The sequence below is a fragment of the Conger conger genome, chromosome 3 (assembly GCF_963514075.1).
Source record: "Conger conger chromosome 3, fConCon1.1, whole genome shotgun sequence".
NCBI lineage: Eukaryota > Metazoa > Chordata > Actinopteri > Anguilliformes > Congridae > Conger > Conger conger.
The window spans coordinates 70714493-70736503 of record NC_083762.1 but is presented as its reverse complement, the minus strand read 5'-3'; the positions used below and the strand labels follow the sequence as shown (position 1 = coordinate 70736503).

General features: G+C 41.7%; 2 protein-coding genes across 2 annotated transcripts; both read left to right on the top strand.

The window, feature by feature from the left end:
• Nucleotides 1-5330: 5330 nt before the first annotated feature.
• On the top strand, nucleotides 5331-7760 carry LOC133123557 (uncharacterized). The gene is made up of 6 exons (XM_061234027.1): nucleotides 5331-5409; nucleotides 5500-5853; nucleotides 6147-6500; nucleotides 6826-6933; nucleotides 7462-7511; nucleotides 7635-7760. The coding sequence occupies exons 1-6, from the start codon at nucleotides 5367-5369 to the stop codon at nucleotides 7758-7760; spliced, it is 1035 nt and encodes a 344-aa protein (XP_061090011.1). The 5' UTR covers nucleotides 5331-5366.
• A 6570-nt stretch (nucleotides 7761-14330) lies between these two features.
• Nucleotides 14331-16957, top strand: LOC133123753 (uncharacterized). Its single transcript, XM_061234263.1, has 5 exons — nucleotides 14331-14677; nucleotides 14960-15313; nucleotides 15640-15747; nucleotides 16564-16613; nucleotides 16737-16957. The coding sequence occupies exons 1-5, from the start codon at nucleotides 14674-14676 to the stop codon at nucleotides 16860-16862; spliced, it is 642 nt and encodes a 213-aa protein (XP_061090247.1). The 5' UTR covers nucleotides 14331-14673; the 3' UTR covers nucleotides 16863-16957.
• The last annotated feature ends 5054 nt before the right edge of the window (nucleotides 16958-22011 follow it).

Here is a 22011-nt window from a genome sequence, read left to right as displayed (position 1 = left end):
TTGTGGCAACAGGGGAGGTTCACTTATTTTCCACTCACAGCGTCTCACAGAGCAGAGCTACACAGGAAGACTGACCTGCCGCACAGAGCTGTATCACCCCTCCCGCTCGCAGAACTGAAACCACACTGATGCTCTGATCAAATTCACGCCTCAGACCACCTTTCCATTACAACAGACCAGAAAAGAGAGGCTTAGATAGCAATGCACAAGTTTTTCAGCTTGTGTGCAAATCTTTCTGTGATTTTTATCATATTACTCACATTGTTGAATACAATGATGAAGGATTTTCATCAGGTAAATTGAAACACACAGCATCTTGATTTTATTCCTCTTTTTCCCAGCCTGATGATGCATTCCAAGGCCATGCAGTCTTCATAATGAATGTATGTGCTGAGTAAAGTGTTGAGCAGAATGGATTCATATGAAACGATCCTCGACCGTGTTTGTGTATGTGTGTATGTGTGTGTGTGTGTGTGTGTGTGTGTTCAAAGTAAACACCACCAATGAGCAAAGAGCAGCATCCTTATCAGTAAAATTCCTTACTAGGTACTGGGTTGCAGGAGGCAGGGCATTGTCAGTATTAATTATAGACTGGTAAAGTGTTGATTTCCTGTTTATACCTTTGAGAGCACACTAGCGAGCACACGCTATGCCTGTGGGTTGCTATGACTCAACGGTCATTGGCTAAAACAAAACCTATTTACTCTGCCTTCGTGGTTACCACAGCACGCAACCCTTTGATGCATGAGCTGGTACCTCCCCCCGCCTTTCTCTCTCTCACACACCTCTCATTCGCTCTCTTTCTCCATCTTTCTCTCTCTCTCTGTCTCTCTCTTTCTTGTGCTTGTCTCCTGCGGTACTTCAGAGAGGTCAAATCTATGTTTGCTCTTTTGAGAATCAGTGAATACATGCAATTTCTTTTGAAGAATACATATCTCAGCATATCATATCAGAAGCCTGTCACATTGGAGTTGGAAAGCCTTCCAATTATTTTGTGCTTGCAGCCATTGTGTTGTTGCTCACAAAGCTGAGAACACCATTTGACATGATTCTACAATAGGCTGTTTAATAATTTTACTAATACAAACATTTAAATAATCATAATAATCATAACAATAACAATACATTGTATTCATATTGGGCTCTTCCAGAGCCCAAGGTCACTACTACAAATAAAACTGCAAGACCAGTACATACAGGCAAACAGACACAAAGGAAGCTGAAACGGAGGGGCCAGCACACAAACAAGGCAAAAGTGGAGTTTTGAGAGTGGCAATAGTCTCTGTTTCCCTGATGTGCATTGGGAGGGCGGTCCACAGGCTGGGAGTGCACCCAGCTAGCAGGTCAGTTGGGAGGGACCAGGTTGTGTATGAAATATGAAAGCAACAGAATTTGGAAGTTTACTGTATTCGTGGCATGATGGGGGGCCACTCTTCTTTAAAATAATTTTATGTGGATTGACCTTGAGGGGCAGTTCTGGCCACCTTATCACAAGATGAAAAGCTGAAGAACATTTATATTTTACATTTACATTTTAGTCATTTGGCAGACGCTTTTAATCCAAAGTGATTTACCGGTGCATTGGTTGAAGCTAGTAACTAGTAAAATACACATGAAGTGCTGATCTAAACAAATAGTTTAATTTATTGCAATTTATTATCATTATTTTTTGGGTTAGACAAGAGGGATATCAGAAAAGGGGGGGGGGGGGAATCAGGAGGGAGGACTAAGGTACAGTTTGAAAATGTGTGTTTTTAATCTGCGTCGAAATAGGGGGAGGGATTCTACTGTCCTGAATGGAAAACAGGTGTGAACGTGCAGCTGGACCGCCAGGTGCTCGTAGTGAGGGAACCATAAGGCGACCAGAGCTGGCAGACTGGAGTGGTCTCACTGGGGAGTAGGGAGTGATTAAGGATTGGATGTAAGGTGGGGCAGTCCCCTTAGCAGCCTGAAATGCCAACACTACGGCCTTGAAGCGGATGCGTGCGGCAATAGGAAGCCAGTGGAGGCCAATGAGAAGTGGAATGACGTGAGCCGACCTGGGCTGACTGGTGATCAGCAGGGCTGTAGCGTTCTGGACCAGCTGGAGGGGCTTGATGGCACAAGCTGGGAGACCGGCTACGAGGGAGTTGCCGTAATCCAGGCGGGAAATGAGGAGCGCCTGGACTAGAAGCTGGGTGGCTTTCTCCGTCACGAGATGACGGATACGGCGTATATTGCAGAGGAAGAACCTGCAGGTTCTGGCAGTGGATGATACATGTGGAGCCAGGGTGTGGCGGTTATCAACAGTCAACCCAAGATTCTTGGCCGTATGGGAGGAGGATACTACAAAGTCCTCAACAATCAGTGAGGGGTTGATTGTCGGAGAGGATGCAGGGATGTAGAAAAGCTCAGTCTGGGCAAGGTTAAGTTTCAGGTGGTGGGAAGTCAGCCACTCAGTGATGGGTGTATAGAGAGAAGAGGAGAGGACCAAGAACTGAGCCCTGCAGGTCAGAGACTGAGCCTCTCCTAGTCACCTGGTAGGAACGACCAGAGAGGAAGAAGGAAAACCATGTCAGTGCAGATCCTGTGACACCATCCCAGTCAGCGATGAGAGCAGAATCTCATGGTTGACTGTATCGAAGGCGGCCGACAGGTTGAGTAAGATGAGGACAGAGGAGAGGAGATTTAACTTTGGCAGAGTGGAGTGCCTCAGTGACCATGAGCAGGGCGGTCTCAGTGGAGTGGCCACTCTTGAAGCCGGACTGGTTGGGATCGTGGAGATTGTTCTGGAGAAGATAAGTGGACAGTTGGGAGCAGACCACCCATTCCAGAGTTTTAGCGAGAAAGGGTAGAAGAGAGACAGGCTGTTAGTTGTTCAGAGCAGAGGGGTCAAGAGTTGGTTTTTTGAGCAGGGGAGTGACTCTGGCCCTCTTCAGGGAAGAGGGCATAGTGCCGGAAGAGAGGGAGGTATTGATTAGAGAGGAGAGAAAAGGGAGAATGTCATTAGAGATAGATAGATAGAAGGGGAGCGGGGATGGGGTCGAGAGGACAGGTGGTTGGGCGGTGGTAAATCAAATACACTCAACCTTTTATCAATCCAGGACTTGGAGCTCAACCAAAGAAAAAGAATGAGGAAACCAGAACCAAAAATTATCCGCAGGCCAAAACTCCACGACAAACTAACTCTCAAACAGAAAAGAAACCAATAAAAGGATTCTTTTCAGACCCAACGATTAGACAATGGGTATCAGCTGACCCCCCTCACAATGAGCCACATCTTCCACCCCACCTGTGAGTGGGGCTGGTGCAGTCCGTTGTCTGTCCGTGTTTCTGTCCGTGGTTCTGTCCGTAGTTCTGCGGCTCCTCCAGGATCCTGGGAGACCTGGGCGCTGAAGGGACAGCAAACCACAACCAGCTGATAACATTTTAAAACAGTGCTGATTGAAGTAATACTGGAATATTTAAGTCACCAGAGGTTTGAAAAAGTGTGATTATAGTTCTTGTGTGTCATTTTTGTTAGACAGTCTTTGTGGCAATGGTTTTATATTATGGTTTTATACATTTTCTTTTATTTTCATAGTAAGTCCATTTGAGATTCAATTTCTCTTCCAAGTGAGACGGAACCAGAATGTGATCATGCTCATTGAATTGGTCCTTTGAGACAAGACCAGTTGAGAGGAGGGCCATTGTGATGTCATCAAACGACAGAACTTCAGGCCTCGATTGCTGCATTATGGGTAAAGTTGTTTCTGAAGTTATTACTGGTTCATTGCTTATAAGATCCTCATTAAATGTTTCACTTTTGAAGGATGAATTATATATTTACAAATGAATAAACTCCTTTTTTAAAGACAATGTACTCTGCTTTCAGTGCAGTGTAAAATTACAGCCTGAGCAATGTTGTGTTTATAATATGAGGGAGACCTTCCAGAATTCATAGGCAGTGTTTGGAAAAAGTCTAAATGTAGTTCTGATTTGGCTCAAGATTACATTGGAACTGTGACAGTATGTAGATTCCACAGCGCTGTCCAATGTTCTGAATTTAATAGCATCACAACTGTACTATATCTTAGGGTAATTTGAGAAGAAATACCAAAAATGCCTACTGTATGACTGGTGGAAAATAAAAAATAGAAGTTATAAAGAAGTAAATGAGTTTCAGCCCATCTGCAATCAATGGATTGTTTGTAGAAAATAATCATTTTTAAAGATTGGCCTAGAAGAAACACTGTAATACTTAAGAACCTTGTAAAATACATTGTATTTTTTCAATCTGTATGACATGATGTTAAGATATCCAATTGTACCAAATCTCCAGAAGAGTACCATAACATATTAAAATAATTCTGGTACACTGGTATTAATTAATCATATGCCTGCCTAACTAGTTGTCGAATATGACCTACAATAGAGTATATGATTGTACTGTATGTGGCTATATAAGACCAATATGTAATTAGGAGATGAAAGTAATGTTTACATGCCTTTTACTTTCTTTTTTTACCCACAACTGCCTCTTGTCTTATCTGTTTCAAGGCTCTGTAGTCCGGAAGTCTACCACGCACCCGTGCACATATATACATAGACTCCTGTGGATACACACACAGGCAAACACAGGCACGCACACACACGCACACACACGCACACACACGCACACACACTGTCCAATTCTTTCTGCTGGACTCTCCTGTTCGTTTGTTTGTTTGTTTGTTTGTTGCACAAGGCTGGTAGGTCGTCAGTCATTCATTATCCTAACCCGCTTATCCGGAATAGGGTGAAAGGCAGGAATACACCCTGGACGGGTCGCCAGTCCATCACAGGGCACAAACAACATTCACTCACACACTCATACCTACGGGCAATTTAGACTCTCCAATCAGCCTAACCTGCATGTCTTTGGACTGTGGGAGGAAACCGGAGTACCCGGAGGAAACCCACGCAAACACGGGGAGAACATGTAAACTCCACACAGAGAGGCCCCGGCCGACGGGGATTCAAATCCAGGACCTTCTTGCTGTGAGGCGGCAGTGCTACCCACTGCACCATCCATGCCGCCCAGGGATTGAGGTGATAATTCCAAATTCTGTTTATTATCGATGTGAACTATATGGAATTGAATAGTGATTGTAATATGTACATTACATACTGGACATTACATAACAACTGTAATAAAAATGCGAATAATGAGGGTTTTCTTTTCTTGCACTGAGAGTGTTGATTTTCCGTAGCTTGTAAACCAATCATTTGCCTCTTGCAAACACCCAATCAAATCTGCCCCTGACATGTGACCTCCTACAGTTATCGCTGCAAGTCCTCCTTCTCTGTACAGTTTGAGTTTTACAGTGCAGGGTACAAGCAGGGTCTCGAGGAGAGGAAATATTGTGATGGAACTACTCTATGCTATTCTTGTCTTTTTCAGCGAAGTGTGTAAGTCAAAAATTTGTATTTATATGTATTTGTATTTATACTTAGATTAACTTTTGAACTATTGAACAATTGCTTTCTTCTTTAATTCAGGTGGTCTGCTTGGGAAGAGTGTAGTTCAGCCTAACACGCTGGTGACAGCTGAGCTTGGAGGTACTGTGACTCTCGTATGTTTCCATCCTACAAAAGATGTGACATTCTTCAGCTGGTTAAAGCAACCTCTTGGACAGAAGCCTCAGCTTGTAGCAACAAAGACAAGATATGAATCAAATGCTAGATTTCCGAATGAGTTTAAAAACAGCACACGTCTCAGTGCTAAAACAACAATAGGAAACTTTAACCTGACTATCTCAAAAGTAGAGCCGTCTGATTCAGCAACATATTACTGTACAACTTCATCCTTCAGTAGGATACGTTTTGAAGATGGAACTACTTTAATAGTGATGGGTAAATATGAACCTAACTTCATGCTTAAATATGCATAATTATTTTTCTAAAGTCACAAATATATCTTTTTATCTTTTTTCATTGTATTAATGGACAAATAAAGCTAATGGATATTAGACGCTTATGCCTGTTACCAGTGCAGTTTGGGAAGTTCAGCAATGATCAAAACGAGATTTCCAATGTGTTTGTACACAGAATTGCACACCAGTGAATCACAGTAATGGAAAAATGTTTGAATCTAAGCATGAATGTATTAAAATTTTTAATGATGAAACTGAATTCTTCACTTTCAGAGTCCCAGAGCAGGACAGTAGTTCTCCAGCAGCCCGAGTCTGAGTCAGTGCAGTCAGGAGACTCTGTGCCTGACTCTGTGCAGTGTACAGTGCACACTGAGACCTGTGCAGGAGAACACAGTGTGTACTGGTTCAGTCCAGGCTCAGGAGAGTCCCCTCCAGGAATCATTCACACCCATGGACACAGGAGTGATGAGTGCCAGAGGAGCTCTGGGACTGTGTCTCCCACACAGAGCTGTGTCTACAACTTCCCCAAGAGGAACCTCAGCCTCTCTGATGCTGGGACTTACTACTGTGCTGTGGCCACCTGTGGGGAGATCCTGTTTGGGAACGGGACCAAGCTGCATGTTGAGGGTAAGCAAAAATGTGATCACATGGTGGTAGCATCATCTTGGTGTATTCAATTATTAAAATAAATATATTAATTTTGTCAGGGTTAGGGCTGAAGGTTTAATTACATCCAAAAAATCATATAGATTTCATCTGACATGCGACGATCATTCTGTAACATTTACTCATTCATTTTTAGTTTGTAAGATGTCAATTGTTTGATATCCGTCCTTGCAATTCTCATGTAGATCAGTTATTTAGAAGGTTATTATGGTCAGTGTTTCACTGTATTATGCTCCTATTAATATTACTGATGGTGCTAGGGTAAATTTAGCTTTTAAAATTCCAGAAAACCAACAACTTCCTCTTTATTGCTTGGCGGGAACTTTGGCGTTGAGTGTGATCCTGAATATTGTCCTCGCTGTGAACAGGAGCAAAAGGAGTGAGAATTCCAGAGGTAAGAGACCAAGTGATCAATGTGTGGTTTATGAGGTGGGTATTTTCTTACATCTTAGATATCACATGTAAAAACATATCAATTCTCAATTGAATTTATCAAACTTTTAGCTTCTGATATTAGCCCCAATATCATACTTTGGTTCTATTGTTTATGTATTTGTGTTTGCCATCAAACTGGCACTGAATAAATTTTATATACTACATATGGCAGACAGCTGTGATGTGACAGTTCCTTGATTATGAAAATAAAATTGCTATTGAGCAAAAGCCATAAAAGGCAATAAAGGTATAGAATTAGCAGAATTGTCTGGCCTTCATACAGATTTAAATATTTTTAAGTGATATGTTATCTTCAGTGAAGCCTGCACAAATTCCCTGGTGATTATGTAACAAATGTTCTTCTCAGAAGTACTTCTCATTGGAGTTGACATAATCGGCCGTACAACAGAAATCACAGCATGAACTGAACAATTATTTTCATACAACCACCAGTGGTTGATACAGCCATTTTCATTTGCTCAAACAGGGGCTGTATCAAACCTCCAAACGTTCAGAGAAGACTCGTCAAGTGCACAGGTACAAGTATTATATTGCGATTTATAAAAGAAAACAAAGATCATTTCTTTGGTGAATATCCTGGTAAAATGATAATCGGAATGAGGAGTATTCATATGTGCTGTGTGATGCTTTTCCTTTCAGTGTCAAGATGAAACAATGAATTACGCTGCTTTGTCTTTCACCAAGAAACCCAAAGTGAGGAGGAATAAGAGGGAAGTGGAGGGAGAAACGGTTTACTCAGATATGAGATTTACACACCACAAGTGAAGCTTTCCATAATAATTCATCTTCATCACAGGAATGATCATAATGTATCAAACATTTCCGGGTATTCCGGTTTCCTCCCACAGTCCAAAGACATGCACGTTAGGCCGATTGGAGAGTCTAAATTGCCCGTAGGCATGAGTGTGTGAGTGAATGGTGTGTGTGCCCTGCGATGGACTGGCGACCTGTCCAGGGTGTATTCCTGCCTTTCGCCCAATGTATGCTGGGATAGGCTCCAGCCCCCCTGCGACCCTGATCAGGATAAGCGGGTTCAGATAATGGATGGATGGATGGAGGTGCATAGTGTCTGGTATCCTCACTAGCATTGGGAACATTATATGTGGCTGTAAATGATACTGACCTGTAAGATGAGCCTTTTCTTAGTGCTGTGCTTCTTCTTAAATTCAAATAAAGTAAAACTTCAAAACGTATGCACCGGTGTGACCAACTGACTTCAATCTTTAACCCTTGTGTAGTCTGTATTCTGTATCCTCAAAAATGACCGGCCTTCACTAAACCCCAAAATTAACCTCAGCTTAATTCAATTTTAAATCCTAAATGTATTTTCCATGAAGAAACAACCTGTAACTCATCAGAAACTTTGTCATCAAATTTAAAGTTGAAATAAGATCATAGGGAGTTTTCTCGGCTGTTAAACATAGTGGCGGGTATTTTTTTAGCCTTAAGACAACCTGGGTTAAGGCTGTTAACCCAAATGACTTCAGCAAATGTATGGAGCTGTATAAATTGTTTCTGTGTACATATGTAAAATGATGTAGTCATTCTCGGTAAAAGTGCCTGCCATATGGGAGTAATGGGATATCCATCAGAGATGGGAGAGTGAAACTGTGAGACTGTGAAACAAGTCCTCATAAGTCTGTTGCTTTATTGCTTAACTTTGACTATGAGTGTGATTGTAAATAGTATCATAGTTTGCACCCTGAACAAGATAAAAGGCTGTGAGAACTGCAAGGGTAAGAGGCCTAGTATTAATATGTGTTGTTTTTTTCCACAGCTTATTTAACTGTTAATAAAAAATGTATTAGGTGCGTAGTGAGGGCGGCACAGATGGTGCAGTGGGTAGCACTGCCGCCTCACAGCAAGGAGGTCCTGGGTTCGAATCCCTGTCGGCCGGGGCCTCTCTGTGTGGAGTTTGCATGTTCTCCCCGTGTCTGCGTGGGTTTCCTCCGGGTATTCCGGTTTCCTCCCACAGTCCAAAGACATGCACGTTAGGCCGATTGGAGAGTCTAAATTGCCCGTAGGCATGAGTGTGTGAGTGAATGGTGTGTGTGCCCTGCGATGGACTGGCGACCTGTCCAGGGTGTATTCCTGCCTTTCGCCCAATGTATGCTGGGATAGGCTCCAGCCCCCCTGCGACCCTGATCAGGATAAGCGGGTTCAGATAATGGATGGATGGATGGAGGTGCATAGTGTCTGGTATCATATATTTATCTTCATAACATTGCACACTAGTACTCCTTGCACTTGCATTTACACAGAAAATCAGGTCAATTTGTATTGTTCCAAAACTGAGGTGCAGAAGCAGTCTTTATGAATGATTACTATATAAATGGACATGTGGAAATCATGCAAACCTCAAACTCAAAATCTGTTTCCTGGTCCAAAGGGATATTTTCTCCACATGAAGAAGGCCTGTAGAGATATGTCTGCACATCCATACCAGGGGTGGATCTGCGATACCTAGTGATATGCCACTGCTCAGCCAGGGAAAAGATGACTGACAATGTGAATTTTGGTTTCTGAAGGCTAGGCCTCTTGATAGTAGAGCCATCCGTGTACCTTCAATAACCAGGCTCTTCCTGTATGCACAGCGACAGCCATCTTGTGTTCTCAGTTATTGTGGCTGGGTTGTACGGTTTAGAAGAACTGGGCGCATTTTCTGACAGAATGACTCAGTGGCAGATTCCTTCCTGTGTACTGTGACGGAGCAAAGACTCTCACATGTTCACACACTTCCTGCTCAGAGGCCTGTCAGGTGTTTACAGGGACCTATAGTCTGGAGACCAAGGAGAGTCATACCCTCACCCAGGCTGGTCTTTGTGCTGTAAAATATTTAGTTTAGCTGAACAGGGTTATAGGGCCCTTTGACTTATCTGTGCAAAATGATTGGTTTATTATCCCACACCACATTGAATCAAGGAGATCACACAGAAATAAATGTCACCCAGTCAACTCTTTATAGTAAGCAAGCGCACATGCTCAGTTAAATTAAATCAACTGGTCTTCCCAAATGTGATTCCAAATGTGGGGGACCCTTTTTTTTAACCAAAATCCGACCTAGCTACCTTATAGAGGCTGAAAAGCTAACATGCATTGGTAATGTTTGTGGCACAAAAACCAATTCAAATGTGTTAGTTCCCACAGTTTAATAAAAAGGTAATATTTTTCATGAATACAGCCTCATTCACATTACAGTCAGCTGGCAAGTCTCTATGTGTGACTAATCTGCTCCCACCTCAGAGTACAATACAAGCACAAATTCATGCTAAATAAATAAAGATAATTAATATATCTGGTGTAGAGGCGTTTTCCATGAAACCCTAGTGCTGTTTCCCCCTTCTCATGGCCTCAATGCACATGTTATTTTCAGAACATTTCCCGCAGAAACCTGCACATTTTGGGGCTTTTAGAATGCTCTGGGGAAAAATCTGACTCTTTGAAAGTCTGTCGAGTGGTGGTAGATGCATGTATTCAATGTCACATGGACAGATACCTTTGGCTGATATGTTGCCAGTGCTGAGATGTTTGCGCTGCTATTTGTTGTTGAAAGATTTTGCATACGGCTCGTTTCTTTACTGGTGAAATGTGTTTGTCCGTTTCAGATAGTTTTGTTGTGGTAACAGGGGAGGTTCACTTATTTTCCACTCACAGCGTTTCACAGAGCAGAGCTACACAGGAAGACTGACCTGCCGCACAGAGCTGTATCACCCCTCCCTCTTGCAGAACTGAAACCACACTGACGCTCTGATCAAATTCACACCTCAGACCACCTTTCCATTACAACAGACCAGAAAAGCAATGCACATGCATTTCAACATAAAAATAGTACTGTTTCCAAAGATAAATTGTTTTTCAGCTTGTGTGCAAATTCTTCTGTGATTTTTGGCATATTACTCACATTATCATCACAGCTTTTCATCAGGGAAATTGAAATTGAAATTGACACACAGTATATTGAGTATATTATATTATATTAGTATATTAAGTGTTGATCAGAATGGATTCATATGAAACGATCCTCGACGACCGTTTGTGTGTGTGTGTGTGTGTGTGTGTTCAACGTAAACACCACCAATGAGCAAAGAGCAGTATCTTTGTATGTTTAATTCCTTAATGTGTAGCAGGAGCCAGGGCATTGTCAGTTTTAATTATAGACTGGTAAAGTGTTGATTTCCTGTTCATACCTTTGAGAGCAAACCACAGACATAGCGATCACACGTTCTGTCTGAAGTTTGCCCTGACTCCACAGTCATTGGCTAAAACAAAACCTATGTACTCTGCCTTCGTGCTTTGCGCAGCACGCTACCCTTTGATGCATTAGCTGGTACCTCCCCCCGCCTTTCTCTCTCTCACACACCTCTCATTCGCTCTCTCTCCATCTCTCTCTCTCTCTGTCTCTCTCTTTCTTGTGCTTTTCTCCTGCGCTACTTCAGAGACACAAAGGTAGCTGAAACGGAGGGGCCAGCACACAAACAAGGCAAAAGTGGAGTTTTGAGAGTGGCAATAGTCTCTGTTTCCCTGATGTGCATTGGGAGGGCGGTCCACAGGCTGGGAGGAGCCACAGAGAAAGCTCTGTTTCTGAGTTTGAGTGGGGACTTCCAGCGCCTGTGAATGAGGGTGCAAGGGGGGAGTGCACCCAGCCAGCAGGTCAGTTGGGAGGGACCAGGTTGTGTATGAAATATGAAAGCAACAGAATTTGGAAGTTTACTGTATTCGTGGCATGATGGGGAGCCATAGGTGGGTGTGATGTGATTCCAGGATCTAGTGTGGGTTCGCATTCTGGCAGCAGAGTTTTGGGCATGGTGGGGTTTTGGTCAGTAGGGTGTAAAGGGAGGTGATAGAGTAATGAATTGAAGAAGTCAGGGCAGAAGGCAATGAAGGCATGAATGAGGCATTCAACAGTGGAGGTGGACAGTGATAAACAGCTGAAGTAAATCAAATACAGTCAACCTTTTATCAATCCAGGACTTAGAGCACAACCAAAAAAACAGAATGAGGCAACAGGCCAAAAGTCCACGACAACCAAACCCTCATACAGAAAAGCAACCAAAAAAAAAAAAAAAAGAGTCCCTGCTCCTGTGAGCAAGGCCCCTTTTCAGGCCCAATGATTAGACAATGGGTATCAGCTGACCTACATCACAATGAGCCATATATTCCACCCTGTCTGTGAGTGGGGCTGGTGCAGTCTGTGGTCTGTCCGTGGTTCTGTCCGTGGTTCTGCAGCTCCTGCAGGATGCTGGGAGACCTGGGTGCTGAAGGGACAGCAAACCACTACCAGCTGATACCATTTTAAAACAGTGCTGATTGAAGTTATACTGGAAGATGTAAGTCACCAGAGGTTTGAAAAAGTGTGATGATAGTTCTTATGTGTCATTTTCGTTAGACAATCTATGTTACAATAGCTTTATACTTTGGTTTCATGCATTTTCTGAAAAACTTTTTTTCTTGCTTTTGTTTTCATAATAAGTCCATTTGAGATTCAATTTCTCTTCCAAGTGAGACCAGAATGTGATCATGCTCATTTGAGTCATTTGGTCCTTTGAGACAAGACCAGTTGAGAGGAGGGCCATTGTGATGTCATCAAAAGACAGAACTTCAGGTCTTGATTGCTGCATTATGGGTAAAGTTGTTTCTGAAGTTATTACTGGTTCATTGCTTCCAAGATCTTCATTAAATGTTTCAGTTTTTAATGATGAATTATATATTTACAAATGAATAAACTACTTCTTTAAAGACAATGTACTCTGCTTTCAGTGCAGTGTAAAATTACAGCCGGAGCAATGTTGTATTTATAATTTGAGGGAGACCTTCCAGAATTCATAGGCAGTGTTCGGAAAAAGTCACAATGCAGTTCTAATATGGTTCAAGATTACAGTGGAACTGTGACAGTATGTAAATTTCACAGTGCTGTCCAATGTTCTGAATTTAATAGCATCACAACTGTATTATATCTTAGGGAAATTTAAGAAGAAATACCAAAAATGCCTTCTATATGACGGGATGGGCTGAAAAAATAAGTTTCAGCCCATCTGCAATCAATGGATTGTTTCTAAAAATAATTTTTAAAGATTGGCCGAGAAGAAACACTGTAATACTTAAGAACCTTGTAAAATACGTTTCATTTTTTCAATCTGTATGACATGAAGTTAAGGTATCCAATTGATTCTCTCCAGAACAGTACCATAACATATTAAAATAATTCTGGTACACTGGTATTAATTAATCACATGCCTGCCTAACTAGTTGTCAAATATGACCTACAATACAGTATATGCTTGTACTGTATGTGGCTATATAATACCAATATGTAATTAGGAGATGGAAGTAATGTTTTACATGCCTTTTACTTTCTGTTTCTTACCCAAAACTGCCTCTTGTCTTATCTGTGTCATGGCTCTATAGTCCTGAACTCTACCACGCACCCACGCACATATGTACATAGACTCCTGTGGACACACACACAGGCAAACACAGGCACGCACACCCACACACACACACACACACACACTGTCCTATTCTGTCTGCTGGACTCTCCTGTTTGTTTGTTTGTTTGTTGCACAATGCTGGTAGGTCGTCAGTCATTCATTATCCTAACCTGCTTATCCTGAACAGGGTCGCAGGGGGGGTGGAGCCTATCCCAGCATATCAGCAGTCCATCGCAGGGCACACACACCATTCACTCACACACTCATACCTATGGTCAATTTAGACTCTCCAATCATCCTAACCTGCATGTCTTTGGACTGTGGGAGGAAACCGGAGTACCCAGAGGAAACCCACGCAAACACGGGGAGAACATATAAACTCCACACAGAGAGGCCCCGGCCGACCGGGATTCAAATCCAGGACCTCCTTGCTGTGAGGCAGCAGTCTTACCCACTGCACAAGGTTATATTTCCAAATTATGTTTATTATCTATGTGAACTATATGGAATTTAATAGTGATTATAATATGTACATTACATACTGGATATTACATAACAACTGTAATAAAAATGCAAATAATGACAAGATATTCCATACCTTAATAATTTGCCTCTTGCAAACACCCAATCAAATCTGCCCCTGACATGTGACCTCCTACAGTTATCACTGCAAGTCCTCCTTCTCTGTACAGTTTGAGTTTTACAGTGCAGGGTATCGAGGAGAGGAGATATCGTGATGGAACTACTCTATGCAATTCTTGTCTTTTTCAGCAAAGTGTGTAAGTCCATAATTGTTATTAAATTATCAGCCAAAATAACTTCATACAAGGACTGTATCTAAGTATTTATATATAGATTAACTATTGAACAATTGAACTATTGCTTTCTTCTTTAATTCAGGTGGTCTGCTTGGGAAGAGTATAGCTCAGCCTAACACGCTGGTGAAAGCTGAGCTTGGAGGTACTGTGACTCTCGTATGTTTCCATTCTACAGAAGAAGTGAAATTCATCAGCTGGTTAAAGCAACCTCTTGGACAGAAGCCTCAGCTTGTAGCAACAAAGACAAAATATGAATTAGATGCTATATTTTCGAATGAATTTAAAAACAGCACACGTCTCAGTGCTAAAACAACAAAAGGAAACTTTAACCTGACTGTCTCAAGAATAGAGCCATCTGATTCAGCAACATATTACTGTACAACTTCATCCTTCAGGGAGATAAGTTTTGAAGATGGAACTACTTTAACAGTGATGGGTAAATATGAACCTAACTTCATGCTTAAATATGCATAATTATTTTTCTAAAGTCACAGATATATCTCTTTATCTTTTTTCATTGTATTAAAGGACAAATAAAGCTAATGGATATTAGACGCTTATGGCTGTCACCAGTGCAGTTTGGGAAGTTCAGCAATGACCAAAACAAGACTTCCAATGTGTTTGTACACAGAATTTCACACCAGTGAATCACAGTAATGGAAAAATGTTTGAATCTAAGCATGAATGTATTGAATGAAACTGAATTCTTCACTTTCAGAGTCCCAGAGCAGGACAGTAGTTCTCCAGCAGCCCGAGTCTGAGTCAGTGCAGCCAGGAGACTCTGTGCCTGACTCTGTGCAGTGTACAGTACACACTGAGACCTGTGCAGGAGAACACAGTGTGTACTGGTTCAGACAGGCCTCAGGAGAGTCTCCTCCAGGAATCATTCACACCCATGGACACAGGAGTGATGAGTGCCAGAGGAGCTCTGGGACTGTGTCTCCCACACAGAGCTGTGTCTACAACTTCCCCAAGAGGAACCTCAGCCTCTCTGATGCTGGGACTTACTACTGCGCTGTGGCCACCTGTGGGGAGATCCTGTTTGGGAACGGGACCAAACTGCATGTTGAGGGTAAGCAAAAATGTGATCACATGGTGGTAGCATCACCTTGGTGTATTCAATTATTAAAATACATTTATTTATTTTGTCAGGGTTAGGGCGGAAGGTTTAATTACATCCAATAAATCAAATGGATTTCTTCTGACATTCGATGATCATTCTGTAACATTTACTCATTCATTTTTAGTTTGTAAGATATCAATTGTTTGATATCCGTCCTTGGGATTCTCACGTAGTTCAGTTATTTAGAAAGGTTATTACGGTCATTGTCTCACTGTATTATGCTCGTGTTAATATTACTCATGGTGCTATGCTAAATTTAGCTTTTAAAATTCCAGAAAACCAACAATTTCCTCTTTATTGCTTGGTGGGAGCTTTGGCGTTGAGTGTGATCCTGAATGTTGTCCTCGCTGTGAACAGGAGCAAAAGCAGTGACAATTCCAGAGGTAAGAGACCAAGTGATCAATGTGTGGTTTATGAGGTGGGTATTTTCTTACAACTTAGCTATCACATGTAAAAACAAATCAATTCTCAATTGAATTTATTGAACTTTTAGCTTCTGATATTTGCCCCAATATCATACTTTGGTTCAGAATCAGAATCAGAATCAGAAAAACTTTATTGTCTGACATGACAGAAAATCATTTGCAGCGTGGCTCATCAATCAGAGACCAAAAAAAAATAAACAAGCTAACACAAAACAGCATTCCTGCAACAACTGGAAAGTGACAAGTGCAATCAATCAAATCAATATATAAAACAATGGCCATCTAAAAGCGGGTGGGTGAGGGGGGGTTGTTACTGATTGTTTAAGATTCTGATGGCAATGGGAATAAATGAGTTTCGGTAAATGTTCTATTGTTTATGTATTTGTGTTTGCCATCAAACTGGCACTAATTAAATTATATACACTACATATGGCAGACAGGTGTACTGTGACAGTCCCTCGATTATGAAAATAAAATTGCTGTTGAGCAAAAGCCATAAAAGGCAATAAAAGTGTAGCATAAGCAGAATTGTCTGGCCTTCATACAGATTTAAATATTTTTAAGTGATATGTTATCTCCAGGGAAGCCTGCGCAAATTCCCTGGTGATTATGTAACAAATGTTCTTCTCAGAAGTTCTTCTCATTGGAGTTGTAACTCAGCGTCCAACTGCAGTGTACATAATCGGCCATACAACAGAAATCACAGCATGAATTGAACAATTTTTTCACACAACCACCAGTGGTTGATACAGCCATTTTCATTTTCTCAAACAGGGGCTGTATCAAACCTCCAAATGTTCAGAGAAGACTCGTCAAGTGCACAGGTACAAGTATTATATTGCGATTTAAAAAAGAAATCAAAGAGAATTTCTGCGGTGAATATCCTGGTAAAATGATAATCGGAATGAGGAGTATTCATATGTGCTGTGTGATGCTTTTCCTTTCAGTGTCAAGATGAAACAATGAATTACGCAGCTTTGTCTTTCACCAAGAAACCCAAAGTGAGGAGGAATAAGAGGGAAGTGCAGGAAGAAACGGTTTACTCTGATATGAGATTTACACACCACAAGTGAAGCTTTCCAGAATAATTCATCCTCATCGGGGTGTCTCGGTGGCGCAGCCTGCAGAGCACTGGCCGCATGCTTATTGTGAGCCGCGACATCAACGGTTTGAATCCGACCGTCTTACATTTTGTCGCATGTCTTTCCCTCTCTCTCCCCCCAATCTTCCTGTCTCTATACATTGTCCAATAAAGCTGAAAAAGGCCTAAAAAAATATCTTTAAAAAATTCATCTTCATCCCAGGAATGATCATAATGTATCAAACATTTCCTCACTGGCATATGGAATATTATATGTGGCTGTAAATGACACTGACCGATGGGATTAGCCTTTTCTTAGTGCTGTGCTTCTTCTTAAATTCCGCTGTTGTTCAAATAAAGTAAAACTTCAAAACAGTGGTGTGACCGACTGGCTTCGCAGTATTTTTTTAAGGCTGTAAACCCAAATGACTTCTGCAAATTCATAGAGCTGTATAAACTGGAACTGTATACATATGTAAAATCACATCTGTACTGTAGCTGAATCATTCTGAGTAAACGTGCCTGACATATGGCAGTAATGTTCAACAGAAATGGGAGAGTGGAACATTAGGACTGCAAAACAATTCCTCATGTTGCGGTAACTTTGACTTTGACTGTGATTTTAAATAGTATCATAGTTTGCGACCTGGCGGCAAGGTGAGGAGGAATAAGAGGGAAGTGCTGGGAGAAATGGTTTACTCTGATATGAGATTTACACACCACAAGTGAAGCTTTCCATAATAATTCATCTTCATCCCAGGAATGATCATCTTGTATCAAACATTTCCTCCCTAGCATTGGGAACATTATACGTGGCTGTAAATGACACTGACCTGTAAGATTAGCCTTTTCTTAGTGCTGTGCTTCTTCTTAAATTCTGCTGTTGTTCAAATGAAGTAAAACTTCAAAACGTATGCACTGGTGTGACCAACTGACTTCAATCTTTAACCCTTGTGTAGTCTTAACGTTCTGTATACTCCCCTTGACCAAAGGGTGAAAAATGACCCGCCTTCACTGAACCCCAAAAATAAAGCAGCTGAATTGAATTTTAAATCCTAAATGTATTTTCCATGAAGAAACAACCTGTCACTCATCAGAAACTTTGTCATCAAATTTCAAGTTGAAAAATGATCATAGGGAGTTTTCTCGGCTGATAAACATCATCAAGACAACATGTGGGTTAGGGCTGTTAACCCAAATGACTTCAGCAAATGTATGGAGCTGTACAAATTGTTTCTCTGTACATATGTAAAATTATGTAGTCATTCTGGGTAAAAGTGCCAGCCATATGGGAGTAATGGGATATCCAACAGAGATGGGAGAGTGAAACTGTGAGACTGTGAAACAAGTCCTCATAAGTCTGTTGCTTTATTGCTTAACTTTGACTTTGAGTGTGATTGTAAATAGTATCATAGTTTGCACCCAGAACAAGATAAAAGGCTGTGAGAACTGCAAGGGTAAGAGGCCTAGTATTAATATGTGATGTTTTTTCCACTGCTTATTTAACTGTTAATAAACAATTTATTAGGTGCATATTGTCTGGTATCATATATTTATCTTCAGAACATTGCACACTACTACTCTTTGCACTTACATTTACACAGAAAATCAGGTAAATTTGTATTGTTCCAAACCTGAGCTTTAGAAGCAGTCTTCATGAATGTGTCACGTTTCAGGTCTGTCTCGCCATGTTTTATGTTTATTCATTTTGTCTTAGTCTTGTATTGTCTTATCATGTATTATGTTAGTCTAGGTTCGTCATGTTGTTTAGTTTATTTCTTGTTACGATTTATTTTCTCGTCATGTCTAGTTATGTTTCGTTACGATTATATTACCTTGTTATGTTGAATGGTTATCGTCTTAGTTTCGTTTTGTGTTATGTTTTGAATTATGTTTATTGTTACGGAGACTGGTTACTGTTTAAACATACACTTTTACATGTCTTTCCGCAAACCTTGCGTTCCGCCTTTTCTCTCTCTCTCTTTCTGTCATTCACTCCCTAATTGTTTCCATTTGTCTATTTACTAAAACTACTAACTCTAGATCAGGATTGGATAGAAACTAACAAACTAATCATATGTTCATGTTACCTTACGTTTCTCGTGCATGTTATTTACAAATTTACTAATGCTAGGGCAGGATAGGTTTATTACTAACGATTACTAATTACCCTGTTAAACCTGTCTACACCTGCATTTATATCCCAGTCGCGCTACTGTTCACTGCGAAATTGTCTGCCTCTAGTTTTCTACGCAACTCTTGAGCATTATTACTGTTTGATTCACGTTAAGATCCCAGCCTGTTTTACCGACCATCGTTTATTGATTTCTGTTTCATTGACCATTGTTTGTTTTTTGACCACGTCTTCGCCTACCGTTTTGTACCTTTGCCTCGCTGATTGTTTCATGGTTTCGACTTCCGCATCGCCCTCGACTACGACTCTGCCTGCCGTCCGCCTGTACTTCTGCCCCGCTGACGGCTCCCCTGCTACTGGACCTTCCTGCACGTCTACCGACTACGAGTTTGCCTCTTCCCTCGGCACCGTGCTGTTTGTTTGTTTAATATTTGTTTGGCTGGATCTACGTGTATGGACATTGCTTGTTTTGACTACGCTCCTTGGATTCGTCCCGAATAAAGCCCTGACGGGACTTTATCTAACCATTGTTTCTGAGTCGTGCATTTTGGGTCCAACCCCCACGCACCCGTCTCAGAATGTTTACTATATAAATGGACATATGAAAACATGCCAAACTCAAAATCTGTTTCCTAGTCCTCAGGGATATTTTCTCCACATGAAGAAGGCCTGTAGATATGTCTGCACATCCATAGCAGGGGTGGATCTGTGATACCTACTGATATGCCACTGCTCAGCCAGGGAAAAGATGACTGACAATGTGAATTTTGGTTTCTGAAGGCTAGGCCTCTTGATAGCAGAGCCATCCGTGTACCTTCAATAACCAGGCTCTTCCTGTATGCAAAGCGACAGGCATCTTGTGTTCTCAGTTATTGTGGCTGCGTTGTATGGTTTAGAAGAACTGGCTCATTTTCTGACAGAATGACTCCGATTCCTTCCTGTGTACTGTGACGGAGCAAAGACTCTCACATGTTCATGCACTTCCTGCTCAGAGGCCTGTCAGGTGTTCACAGGGGCCTATAGTCTAGAGACCAAGGAGAGTCATACCCTCACCCAGGCTGGTCTTTGTGCTGTAAAATATTTAGTTTAGCTGAACAGGGTTATAGGGCCCTTCCCTTTGACTTATCTGTGCAAAATGACTGGTATGTTATCCCACACCCCATTGAATCAAGGAGATCACACAGAAGTTGGCCAACCCTGGAATTGCATGTGTTCATAAGCTAAAATCAATTTCCACAAACTTTTGAATGCCCTCGATTTAATTTTAGCATGCTGATATTTCATGCATTGAAGAATAACAGGAATGACATCTTCATAAATGTCACCCAGTCAACTCATTATAGTAAGCAAGCCCACTTGCTCAGTTAAATTAAACCAACTTTCCAAATGTGGGGCACACTTTTTGTAAGCAAAATCTGACCTAGCTACCTTATGGAGGCTGAAAAGCTAACATGCATTGGTAATGTTCATGGCACAAAAACCAATTCAAATGTGTTAGTTCCCACAGTTTAATAAAAAGGTAATATTTTTCATGAATACAGCCTCACTCACATTCCAGTCAGCTGGCAATTCTCTATGTGTGACTAATCTGCTCCCACCTCAGGGTACAATACAAGCACAAATTCATGCTAAGTAAATAAAGATAATTAATATATCCGGAGAGGAGGTGTTTTCCATGAAACCCTAGTGCTGTTTCCCCCTTCTCATGGCCTCAATGCACATATTTTCAGAACATTTCCCGAAGAAACATGCACATTTTGGGGCTTTTAGACTGCTCTGGGAACCATAAGGCGACCAGAGCTGGCAGACTGGAGTGGTCTCACTGGGGAGTAGGGAGTGATTAAGGATTGGATGTAAGGTGGGGCAGTCCCCTTAGCAGCCTGAAATGCCAACACTACGGCCTTGAAGCGGAAGCCAGTGGAGGCCAATGAGAAGTGGGAGGACGTGAGCCGACCTAGGCTGACTGGTGATCAGCAGGGCTGTAGCGTTCTGGACCAGCTGAAGGGGCTTGAAGGTGGCTTTCTCCGTCACGAGATGACGGATATGGCGTATATTGCAGAGGAAGAACCTGCAGGTTCTGGCAGTGGAGGATACATGTGGAGCCAGGGTGAGGTGGTTATCAAAAGTCAACCCAAGATTCTTGGCCGTATGGGAGGAGGATACTACAAAGTCCTCAACAATCAGTGAGATTGTCGGAGAGGACTTAGCAGGGATGTAGAAAAGCTCAGTCTTGGCAAGGTTAAGCTTCAGGTGGTGGGAAGTCAGCCACTCAGAGATATCAGCCAAGCAGGCAGAGATCTGTGTGGTGACCTGGGTATTGGGGGGGAGGAAAGAAAGAGTTGGGTTTCATCAGTCTAAGAATGGTAAGAAAAGCCATGGGAAGAGATAACAGAACCAAGAGACATGGGGTCTCATTCATGAAACGTTAGTAAGTCTATGTGCAGATTTCCACATAAACGTCCACGCTACTAAAAACCTACTCCGGATTCATGAACGCCACGGGAAACCCAGATCTGATCGTAAACACATGTGTATGATCATGAATGCCAATCCATCGTAAAGTGAAAGCGCGCTCCCGGTAATCAGCAATTAGCATAAATCCCCGCCCATGAATAGACAATGATTGCCATATAAGGAGGTGTAGACGCATCCAGTCGACCTGTCAGTCATCATGGCGCAAGGAAAGAGAGAGAGGAAAAAAAAAAAAAGAAAAAAAAATTCCGAAGCGGAGATCGAAATCATCTTGGGTGAAATATTTTTTATTGGGTAAAAAATATTTCATTTTCTTCTATCAGTAGTGGTGTTGTGACAGGGACAGGCAAAGCGAAGGCCTGGAAGGAGGTGACAGATGCTGTTAATGTTGCCTCTGTAGACAATAGAACCATATCCGAGGTTAAACGTAAATGGTTTGACATGAAACTGGAGGCAAAGAAACGCATAAGCGCACAAAAAAAACATGCATCAGCCATAGGAGGAGGAGGCTCACAGGCACAAATATCACCTGCTG